This window comes from Salvelinus alpinus, chromosome 2 (assembly GCF_045679555.1).
Source record: "Salvelinus alpinus chromosome 2, SLU_Salpinus.1, whole genome shotgun sequence".
In the NCBI taxonomy this organism is placed as follows: domain Eukaryota; kingdom Metazoa; phylum Chordata; class Actinopteri; order Salmoniformes; family Salmonidae; genus Salvelinus; species Salvelinus alpinus.
This window is the reverse complement of record NC_092087.1, coordinates 3,779,956-3,792,327: the sequence shown is the minus strand read 5'-3', so window position 1 is coordinate 3,792,327 and position 12,372 is coordinate 3,779,956. Positions and strand designations below refer to the sequence as shown.

General features: G+C 48.0%; 1 protein-coding gene across 1 annotated transcript; it reads left to right on the top strand.

The window, feature by feature from the left end:
* The first annotated feature begins 266 nt into the window (after positions 1-266).
* On the top strand, positions 267-6,383 carry LOC139553063 (amphoterin-induced protein 3-like). Its single transcript, XM_071365039.1, is given in 2 exon segments — positions 267-3,324; positions 3,787-6,383. Coding segments are annotated over 2 exon segments (1,437 nt in total). The 5' UTR covers positions 267-3,256; the 3' UTR covers positions 5,156-6,383.
* The last annotated feature ends 5,989 nt before the right edge of the window (positions 6,384-12,372 follow it).

The window sequence follows — 12,372 nt, the reverse complement described above, 5'->3', positions numbered from 1 at the left end:
GAGAGAGATTGAGCGGGTGATAGTGAAGGAGAGAGAGATTGAGCGGGTGATAGTGAAGGGGAGAGAGATTGAGCGGGTAATAGTGATGGAGATTGAGAGGGTGATAGTGAAGGAGAGAGAGATTGAGCGGGTGATAGTGAAGGAGAGAGAGAGCAGGTGATAGTGAAGGAGAGAGAGAGAGCGGGTGATAGTGAAGGAGAGAGAGAGCGGGTGATAGTGAAGGAGAGAGAGAGCGGGTGATAGTGATGGAGAGAGAGCGGGTGATAGTGAAGGAGGCGCCATATGAGGCTGAGGGAGAGAGCAGTCAAACTTCACAGTGAATGGGGTGGAAAGCGGGAGGGACAGACTCAAACGCAGGGAGGATTAAATGAGAGAGCGAGAAAGAGAGAGAGCGAGAGAAAGAGCTAGAGAGAGAGAGCAAGAGAGAGAGCAAGACAGAGAGAGAGACCGCGAAAGAGAGCGAGAGAGAGAGAGCGAGAGAAAGAACGAGAGAGAGAAAGAGCGAAAGAGAGAGCAAGACAGAGAGAGAGAGAGCTCGAAAGAGAGAGAGAGAGAGCAAGAGAGACAGAGAGAGAGAGAGAGAGCAAAAGAGAGCGAGAGAGAGAGCGAGAGCGAGAGAAAGAGAGAGAGCGAGAGAAAGAGCTAGAGAGAGAGAGAGAGAGAGAGAGCTAGAGAGAGAGAGAGAGAGCGAGAGATAGAGCTAGAGAGAGAGAGAGAGATAGAGCTAGAGAGAGAGCGAGAGATAGAGAGTGAGAGATAGCGCTAGAGAGAGAGAGAGACCGAGAGATAGAGCGAGAGTGAGATGCGTAGTGTAGCGGTGGGATAGGACCAGAAGCAGCTCCACACACGACACAACGCAGAGCAGCCACACAGAGACGAAGTCACAGCCCTCCCTCACACGCCTCTCACTGGATACTACAGCAACCTGTCCTATCGTAGATGTTTCACTGGATACTACAGTATATCATCATCCTAAACTGTAGCATACTACAGACAACCTGAGCAGAGGAAAACACTCAACTAGTTTTACAACTTTTCTTTTGGACACCGGTGTCTCAGATGAAACCCTGACGATGGAGTCGATTATTTAATTAAGTTTATTGCAGAAGAGCCTCCCCACAGAGTGTGCAGCTTATCTTTCCTAAAGACTCCTTCCTGTGTGATCGGGAGGAGAAGACGGGAGGACGGAAGATTTTGGAGGTTTTGGTTGGAGGTTACCTGCCTACGATCAAGGAGAGAGTATTTTTCTCTAACGGAGAGGGTGTTTCTATAAATAATATTGGGCTTCGTTCGATAACTCATCCGCCGGCTCAAGGAGAGAGAAGATTGTTTGTATTGACCAATGAGAGAGAGGGGTGAGTGAAACCTGAACTGCCTGTCTGTGCAGCTGGCTATATGAATGTGTTAAGTGGGCTGGACAGAATGCTGACTTTTTTCAAACCCATCCCTCGCTCTCTCTGTGCCCGCACTGTCTGTTGCAGACAGCTGGGTTAGTGACTCGTCTGACTGGATAAAAGGACATTAGATTATAACGTAAAGGAAAAAGGTGACGAGAGGGAGAGGAGATGGCAGTGGACTACATCTTCCCCAGACATGGTGTTGACATCAAAACAGGAGTTCCTTTTTCAGAAGAAAAAATAAAAGCTAAGATAAACTGTATCGGACAATAAGTTGACTCTTTTAAAGCTGATTTCTTCAGCTCACCGGAGAGAGAACTACAACTGTCCATTTCCGTGGACCGTAAAGATAATAACTGGACAATAAAGTATTCTTCTTCTAAACGGAGAAAGAACTACAGCAGATATATAAAGCTTCCCAAGGACCATGAAGAGAGAGGATTCCAGCAAGACTTTAGCAGCCTTTTCCACGTGTTTTAATTACAGCTCTGAAGAGAGAGGAAGTCGTCAGACCAGCGTACAGTCTTAACAGGGTGTCTGATGAGGACTGCCACACAAACAGTTCCAAGAGTGGATCTAATGAGACATTGACATGATATTTATGGACTTTGAGTAGGTGAGGAGTAATAACTTAATTCACTTTCAGCTATTACTGAGCTGTGATGCAGAAGTACAGTAAACCTAAACCACGTTCAGCTATCACTGAGCTGTGATGCTGAAGTACAGTAAACCTAAACCACGTTCAGCTATCACTGAGCTGTGATGCAGAAGGACAGTAAACCTAAACCACGTTCAGCTATCACTGAGCTGTGATGCAGAAGTACAGTAAACCTAAACCACGTTCAGCTATCACTGAGCTGTGATGCAGAAGGACAGTAAACCTAAACCACGTTCAGCTATCACTGAGCTGTGATGCAGAAGGACAGTAAACCTAATCCACGTTCAGCTATCACTGAGCTGTGATGCAGAAGTACAGTACATCCCCAGAGCCAAATAATGATCATGGGCTTTTCGTCAGGGATGATTATATTCCCCTCATCTTTCAGTCACATGAAATTAACAAACCCAAGCAGGGCAGGGACTGAGTGACCTTTGAGCCCCAAACCCAACCAGGGCAGGGACTGAGTGACCTTTGAGCCCCAAACCCAACCAGGGCAGGGACTTTTGAGGCCCAAACCCAACCAGGGCAGGGATTGAGTGACCTTTGAGCCCCAAACCCAACCAGGGCAGGGACTTTTGAGGCCCAAACCCAACCAGGGCAGGGACTGAGTGACCTTTGAGGCCAAAACCCAACCAGGGCAGGGACTGAGTGACCTTTGAGCCCCAAACCCAACCAGGGCAGGGACTTTTGAGGCCCAAACCCAACCAGGGCAGGGATTGAGTGACCTTTGAGCCCCAAACCCAACCAGGGCAGGGACTTTTGAGGCCCAAACCCAACCAGGGCAGGGACTGGGTGACTTTTGAGGCTATTGAACTAGTTGTTTTCTCCTCTCTGTTTTTCCGGCCCAGTGGAAAGGCAGGCCGTTCTGGCAGCTGTCAATCTACTGCTGTTATTACCTGTAGCTGCTATATTCCACAACCAATCCAAGCTCCTGTTGAGACAGAAACAGTACAACATCTCCCAACTCCACTCCCATTGGGAAACAGAGAGGGAGACATAGAGAGAGAGAGAAAGAGCGAGAAAGCACCAACCAAACTCCTACTGAGACATAGAGAGACTTTACACTCACCAAAACAGAGACCGTGCAGACAAACCAAGCCCCCACGGACGGACGTACAGACAAACCAAGCCCCCACGGACGGACGTACAGATTCCACGCCTGGTGACACTCTGGCCACTCTCCCGTCCCATCGGCACCATGTTCTGGTCTCAGGGTGTAGCTGCCCCTCTGGTGCTGGTGCTGAATCCTCTCCTCCTAGTGTTGCTGCTGCAACAGCAGGTAGCTGAGGCTGAGGTCTGGGCTGAGGATGAGGTCTGGGCTGAGGCCGAGATAGGGGCTGATGCTGGGGTTGGGGCTGGGGTCTGGGCTGATGCTGGGGTCGGGGCTGAGGCCGGGGCTGAGGCCACGGTTGGGGTCTGGGTTGATGCTGGAGTTGGGGCTGAGGCCAAGGTCGGGGCTGAGGCCGGGGTCAGGGGCGAGGCTGGGGTCGGGGGTGAAGCTGGGGTCGGGGGTGAAGCCGTGGCTGAGGCTGGGGTCGGGGTTGAGGCTGGGGTCGGGGCTGTGGTCGGGGCTAAGGCTGGGGTCGGGGTTGGGGCTGATGCTGGGGTCGGGGATGAGGCCGGACCTGGGGCTGATGCCAGTTTTGGGACTTGTTTAGCTGTGGTCGGGGCTAGTGAGGCCGGGGATGTGGCTGAGGTCGGGGCTAGTGAGGCTGAGGACGAGGTCAGCAGCTGTCCCAAGGGATGCCTGTGTTGCTCCGACATCCTAAGCTGCGCCGACCAGGGTCTGAAGGCGCTGCCCTCCGAGCTGCACACATACATCACCACCCTAGACCTCAACCACAACCACCTGACTGAGTTGAAGGAGGGAAGCTTTGCCACACTGCCCCGTCTGGAGTCCCTCCGCCTAGCTCACAACCGGCTAAAATGCCTAGAGGCCGGAACCTTCCGGAACAGCAGCTCGCTACGGCAACTGGACCTGTCGTCCAATCAGCTAGACAAAGTGGAGGTGCACTACTTCCTGGAGCTGACAGGATTGGAGGAGCTGCTGCTCTTCAACAACCGCATCGTTCGGGTGGAGAGCAAGGCCCTGGCTGCGCTCGGCAACCTGCGAAAGGCCTACATCAGCCACAACCACCTCACGGACTTCCCATTCTTCTCCATCCAGGATGACAGCCACCCCTTCCTGGCCACTATGGACCTGTCCTCCAACAGCATGTCCAAACTCCCCCTGGTGGACATCGAGACCCTGCCGGCGGCCTTGCAGAGCGGACTCTTCCTCCATAACAACACCCTGATCTGCGAGTGTGAAATGTACAACATGTTCCGGCGCTGGGAACTGAAGGGATTCACCTCCATCAGGGATTTTCGTGAGGAGTACACCTGCCTGGTGTATGGGGAACGCAAGGCCTCCGTTAAGTTTTTCCAGCACAGACGCTTCTTTGAACTGAACTTAAACTGCAGTTCGGCGGTGGCTGGAGTTGTCAGGGAGCCTGAGGGCAGCCTGCTGGTGTACGAAGGAGACGGTGTGGTTCTGGACTGTCACACCACGCTCAGAGGACAGCACCTGACCTACCTGTGGGTGTCGCCTCACCATGGAGCTGGAGCTCCGCCGGAGAACAACGGCACTCTCCGCATGCACGCCAACGGCAGCCTGGAGATCGTATCAGCGCAGGCTGAAGACTCCGGTGTGTACTGGTGCAAGGTCTTTGACACAGTCAAGAGGAACGAGTCATGGGAGGTCAACGTGACAGTGTTGATGCGGCACGACGAGGCCGAGCCCTTCAACACGGGGTTTACGACCCTCATAGGGTGCGTGACGACCCTCGTCCTGGTCCTCATGTACCTCTACCTGACCCCCTGCCACTGTTGGTGCTGCAAGCAGCCCCCGCCGCCGGGTACCCCCAGCCAAGCCAACGACCAGTGCAGCGCCCAGTCCTCGATCCTGACCTCCCCCCCACCCACCACCACTGAGGGCCCAGGCCGCAAGGTCAGTAACAACAAGCATGTGGTGTTTCTGGAGCCCATCAAAGAGGTGTAGAACGGCCGACTAAGGGCGGTTTTAGTTTCGAGGCACCCCATCACCTCAGTCTTCTGACTCACCCATTGTGCCATAACACCAGACAGACAGCCATCTCCTACTGTACTTTCCCTCTACCCAACACCTCCCTCCTCTACTCCACCCCACTCCCAGAGAAAGTTTGTTGGGCTACCCACCAGGCAGGGAGTTAGACACTGCCTCTCATTGTAGGGGAAAGGCAGCAGAGATAAAGAGAGGGAGTAGGGAGAGAGGCAGAAATAGGGATCGGAAGAGGAGACAGGGAGACAGAAAGCAAGACAGCGAAAGAGAGCAGAGAAATGAAACCGTAAACTCAACTGGGCCAGACAGGTTTGACTGGACTGCCTTATCAGAGGAGTAAAGCTGTAAGGAGCATATTGAGTGAGAAACAGAGACACCGGGTTAGGGTGACTTTCCCCAAAGTGTCGTGGTTTTTCAGAAATCCAGATTTGAAGATTCCTGGAATTACGAGGGGGAATACGCAGGAATACTCAGGCAATTCTCCAACCAGGATTTCTGTAAAAGTCAGGGAATTTATGGAAAGTTACCTGAATTTTGTAACCCAACACTGGGTGAATATCCAAAACAAAACAAAACAGGAGCTGTCCCTCTTTGCACGGCTTGAACCCTTTAATAAACCATATCTACTGTTATGGATGCTTTGTCTAGAAACATAAAATCAATCAAAGTCATAATTGTACATCTTGAAAAGTTTTTTTTATTTTTATTGTAAGTCAGATTATTATCAGAATCAGATCTATAAAGTATCAACTTTATAGAAGAAAGACGGATAGAGAAAAAGTCATTTGAAACCCCACTGTCACCCTGTTAAATACCTTCGCTGTCGATTACAAAGAAAAGCAGAAAACTGAGAACTGAGTACGTGTGCAGAACGGTTGAACAGCAGACCTGCTGTGATTACGATGAGAGGAGATAGAGGGGATCGCTCCTGTTGTACACGTTTCTTATTGACGTTCAGCCATGTTGGTTGCTACACTGACAAATACAAAGTGCCAAATAACTAAAGTTATGGTAAATGTGTCGCTAGATTGAAAAGGACTTTCCAAAACAGACAGCTTGTTGTTTTCCAATTGGAATTATTTACCTCCTCTATCACCACGTACCCCAACACCCTTCTCCCTCACACTTCTCCCCCTCCCTACTTCCTCTCCCCGTCCCTACTTCCTCTCCCTACATCTCACATCCTTTCTTTCTCAATCAGTTAATACATCTTAATTAATTAATTCATATTAGTTAATAAAGCTTCTTGGACCGCAGAGGAAAATGTCTTCTGCCTTGTTATTACCGCGTGTCTGTGACCAAGATTAGAGGAAGTGTGTGTGTTGTCTTGTGTTTATACTCAAGTCTTTACGAGATATATAATATGATATACTAGCAAAGACGTATCACATTTTTAGATGTGATACGGGCGGTATGATTTCTACTGCTGATAACAGGGTAAATACATTTGATTTCAATCCTTTTTTGACTGCACCCCTTTTTGGATTTGAACAAAACTTTCCACACGTATTTGCCAAGTGCTCAAAGTTACTTTTTGGACCTGAATGCCAAAACATTCAAGAGATAAGAGGTGCTCAAATGTTGACCCATTTTGCCTCCCCAACATACCATGAGACATCCATGTCTTCATCACTGGAAAATATTAACTTTATAATTTTAATTAATATTTAATTAATTAATATAATTTTAATATAATTTTAATACCTACAACCACCCATGTCAATATACTGTCACACAAGATAATGCCCACCCAGGTCAATATACTGTCACACAAGATAATGCCCACCCAGGTCAATATACTGTCACACAAGATAATGCCCACCCAGGTCAATATACTGTCACACAAGATAATGCCCACCCATGTCAATATACTGTCACACAAGATAATGCCCACCCAGGTCAATATACTGTCACACAAGATAATGCCCACCAGGTCAATATACTGTCACACAAGATAATGCCCACCAGGTCAATATACTGTCACACAATGACACCCAACACAATGACACACAACACACACACACACACACACACTCAATTATGCCCTCACACACGTTACTCTGGATAAGAATGAGAGGCGATGGGATTGATGGGGGTTTGCTAGAAGGAAGAATAGCCTAACTAACTGTTTCTGTCTCTGCCCAATATTTATGTTAAATACTGGTTTCCTCATGTTGTCGCCATACTTGAAGCAGGGGTTATGATGCTCCATAATGTGTGTGTGTGTGTGTTTCAGTGTGTTTCTGTGTTTCAGTGTGTTTCAGTGTCTGGGTGAGAACAGGAAAGAAGGAAAGTACAAGTAGTGTAGCATTTACTAAACCCACGTTTACTAAACCCACGTTTACTAAACCTACATTTACTAGACCCACATTTACTAAACCCACATTTACTAGACCCACATTTACAAAACCCACATTTACTAGACCCACATTTACTAGACCCACATTTACTAGACCCACGTTTACTAGACCCACGTTTACTAGACCCACATTTACTAGACCCACATTTACTAGACCCACATTTACTAGACCCACATTTACTAGACCCACATTTACTAAACCCACATTTACAAAACCCACATTTACTAGACCCACGTTTACTAGACCCACATTTACTAGACCCACGTTTACTAGACCCACATTTACTAGACCCACATTTACTAGACCCACATTTACTAGACCCACATTTACTAAACCCACATTTACTAGACCCACATTTACTAGACCCACGTTTACTAAACCAACATTTACAAAACCCATATTTACTAAACCCACATTTACTAAACCCACATTTACAAAACCCACATTTACTAGACCCACATTTGCTAGACCCACAATTGCTAAACCCACATTTACTAGACCCACATTTACTAGACCCACATTTACTAGACCCACATTTGCTAAACCAACATTTACTAGACCCACATTTACTAGACCCACATTTACTAGACCCACATTTACTAAACCAACATTTACTAGACCCACATTTACTAGACCCACATTTACTAAACCCACATTTACTAAACCAACATTTACTAGACCCACATTTACTAGACCCACATTTACTAAACCAACATTTACTAGACCCACATTTACTAAACCAACATTTACTAAACCAACATTTACTACACCCATATTTACTAGACCCACATTTACTAGACCCACATTTACTAAACCAACATTTACTAGACCCACATTTACTACACCCACATTTACTAGACCCACATTTACTAGACCCACATTTACTAAACCAACATTTACTAAACCCACATTTACTAGACCCACATTTACTAAACCAACATTTACTAGACCCACATTTACTACACCCACATTTACTAGACCCACATTTACTAGACCCACATTTACTAAACCAACATTTACTAAACCCACATTTACTAGACCCACATTTACTAAACCAACATTTACTACACCCATATTTACTAGACCCACATTTACTAGACCCACATTTACTAAACCAACATTTACTAGACCCACATTTACTACACCCACATTTACTAGACCCACATTTACTAGACCCACATTTACTAAACCAACATTTACTAAACCAACATTTACTAGACCCACATTTACTACACCCACATTTACTAGACCCACATTTACTAGACCCACATTTACTAAACCCACATTTACTAGACCCACATTTACTAAACCCACATTTACTAGACCCACATTTACTAGACCCACATTTACTAAACCCACATTTACTAGACCCACATTTACTAGACCAACATTTACTAGACCCACATTTACTAAACCAACATTTACTAAACCAACATTTACTAAACCAACATTTACTAAACCAACATTTACTAAACCCACATTTACTAAACCCACATTTACTAAACCCACATTCACTAAACCAAAATGTACTAAACCCACACATTATTGGATGCTTTACAGTAGTGCCTGGCCTGCTCTGGCCTCCTCTCAAACAAACAGAGGTAAAGACATGAACACAACACACAGCCCACTAAAAAGTAGATTGTGTCTCTCTTTTAGAAGTAGCAGACAACAATCGAGATCACACATTTGTCAACCCAGTGAGATGGTTCCATGGCTGGCTGAACAGTCTCAGTGGGACTTGAATTTGAGCCACAGATCGTGTGTGAGGAGATCTGGTTATTGACCATTTGAGCTGTGATGAGTGAGAGAGAGACTCCCGTCCTTTCAGGTTTGGAGCTAAGTGCCTCAGTCATCTCAGTCTCCTCTTCTGTCTATCTTTTTTACTCTCCCCTCCCTCTCTCCTCTCCTCTTTCCTCTCCTCTCCCCTATTTCCTGACTCCTCACTCTTTCTTCTCCTCTCCTGTCCCTTTTTCCTCTCCTGTCTCCCCCCTCTTTCCACTCCTCTCCCTCTCTCCTCTCCCTCTCCTATTCTCTGGTCTCCAGTAGAAAACCTCTTTATCTCAGTGGCCTGGTAAATATAAAGACTACAGCCATGAATCCAGATGAAGTATACATATATATATATATATATATATGTGTTCTAATGCCTCTTTAAGTAGATACATTCTGTGCTGGATTCCTTTTCAATTAACACTTCAGTTTTCACGTCTCTCTTATTCGTAAAGAAACATTCCTGTTTTCCTGATCCAACTAGTGTAAATAATCGTGTGTGACTTCGCCAGAGCCAGGGCCTGGACGGTAAATGGCTGTGTAAGAGATGGATGCTGATGGTGTGTTACTGGCTGCCTGGCTCCGCGTGATTGGGTATTAAAAATTAAATACTCCGGCTAGCATCACAGTGATTGGGAGGAAATTATGAAATTGCACAACCGATTAACTCAATGTATCTACGACCGACGAGAACTAAACAAAAAGAGGGAATACTTAGGTGGAAAGAATAAAAATTAAAAGGGAATAAGCTACTTAAAAATGCTAAACAAGAATAAAGGAACTGTGTGTTGGCACACCATCACATGAAACAGCATTAACAATGACAGTACATAGAGGTAGAATGAGTCTATTTACATTGTTAACAATGAGAGTAAATATAGGTAGAATGGGTCTATTTACATTGTTAACAATGAGAGTAAATATAGGTAGAATGGGTCTATTTACATTGTTAACAATGAGAGTAAATATAGGTAGAATGGATCTATTTACATTCCTTGGCAGAATGATAATAATAAAGTGGTTTGCTAAACAACACAGAACTGCTTAAAATCTTGAGGACAATCAACAAACAATTATACATCACTATAGCATTCAACAACGAAATACAGACCTCCTCCTCCACCCCACAGACAATATCCCTCCTTACAACCTCCCAGCAGCCAACCAGCTCCCTGCACCTCCTCCTCCACCCCACAGACAATATCCCTCATTACAACCTCCCAGCAGCCAGCCAGCTCCCTGCACCTCCTCCTCCACCCCACAGACAATATCCCTAATTACAACCTCCCAGCAGCCAGCCAGCTCCCTGCACCTCCTCCTCCACCCCACAGACAATATCCCTCATTACAACCTCCCAGCAGCCAGCCAGCTCCCTGCACCTCCTCCTCCACCCCACAGACAATATCCCTCATTACAACCTCCCAGCAGCCAGCCAGCTCCCTGCACCTCCTCCTCCACCCCACAGACAATATCCCTCATTACAACCTCCCAGCAGCCAGCCAGCTCCCTGCACCTCCTCCTCCACCCCACAGACAATATCCCTCATTACAACCTCCCAGCAGCCAACCAGCTCCCTGCACCTCCTCCTCCACCCCACAGACAGTATCCCTCATTACAACCTCCCAGCAGCCAGCCAGCTCCCTGCACCTCCTCCTCCACCCCACAGACAATATCCCTCATTACAACCTCCCAGCAGCCAACCAGCTCCCTGCACCTCCTCCTCCACCCCACAGACAATATCCCTCCTTACAACCTCCCAGCAGCCAACCAGCTCCCTGCACCTCCTCCTCCACCCCACAGACAATATCCCTCATTACAACCTCCCAGCAGCCAACCAGCTCCCTGCACCTCCTCCTCCACCCCACAGACAATATCCCTCCTTACAACCTCCCAGCAGCCAACCAGCTCCCTGCACCTCCTCCTCCACCCCACAGACAATATCCCTCATTACAACCTCCCAGCAGCCAACCAGCTCCCTGCACCTCCTCCTCCACCCCACAGACAATATCCCTCATTACAACCTCCCAGCAGCCAACCAGCTCCCTGCACCTCCTCCTCCACCCCACAGACAATATCCCTCATTACAACCTCCCAGCAGCCAACCAGCTCCCTGCACCTCCTCCTCCACCCCACAGACAATATCCCTCATTACAACTTCCCAGCAGCCAGCCAGCTCCCTGCACCTCCTCCTCCACCCCACAGACAATATCCCTCATTACAACCTCCCAGCAGCCAACCAGCTCCCTGCACCTCCTCCTCCACCCCACAGACAATATCCCTCATTACAACCTCCCAGCAGCCAGCCAGCTCCCTGCACCTCCTCCTCCACCCCACAGACAATATCCCTCATTACAACTTCCCAGCAGCCAGCCAGCTCCCTGCACCTCCTCCTCCACCCCACAGACAATATCCCTCATTACAACCTCCCAGCAGCCAGCCAGCTCCCTGCACCTCCTCCTCCACCCCACAGACAGTATCCCTCATTACAACCTCCCAGCAGCCAGCCAGCTCCCTGCACCTCCTCCTCCACCCCACAGACAGTATCCCTAATTACAACCTCCCAGCAGCCAACCAGCTCCCTGCACCTCCTCCTCCACCCCACAGACAATATCCCTCCTTACAACCTCCCAGCAGTTAGAGTGTTGCTCCCCGGATGCCGATGATGTGGATGTCGATTAAGGCAGCCCCCCCCCCCCCCCCTGCACCTCTCTGATTCAGAGGAGTTGGGTTAAACGCGGAAGACACATTTCCCCCCCAGTTTGTGGCTTCCATCCATTACCACTGGGCAGACAGACAAACAAAGCCTTCTCTACCCAGTGCTCTGCAACTCTTTACTTTATCCCCTGAAGCTAGTTTCCTCTTCTTTTTCTCTCCACCCATCAACCCACTAACCTTCCACCCCCTCCCACCCACCCACCCACCCAGCCACCCAGCCAGTCATACACTCTTGCAGTCTGGTCGATACCCTCCAGTAGTCTGGTCTCTGTACTCCATCCATTAGCCAATGGGCAATTCAGACAGAAAGTATGAACGGTTTCCCAGCAGAACAACAGAGGATAAATCAACTTCTATCTCCACCAGGCTGCCATTTTAATTTCCTGC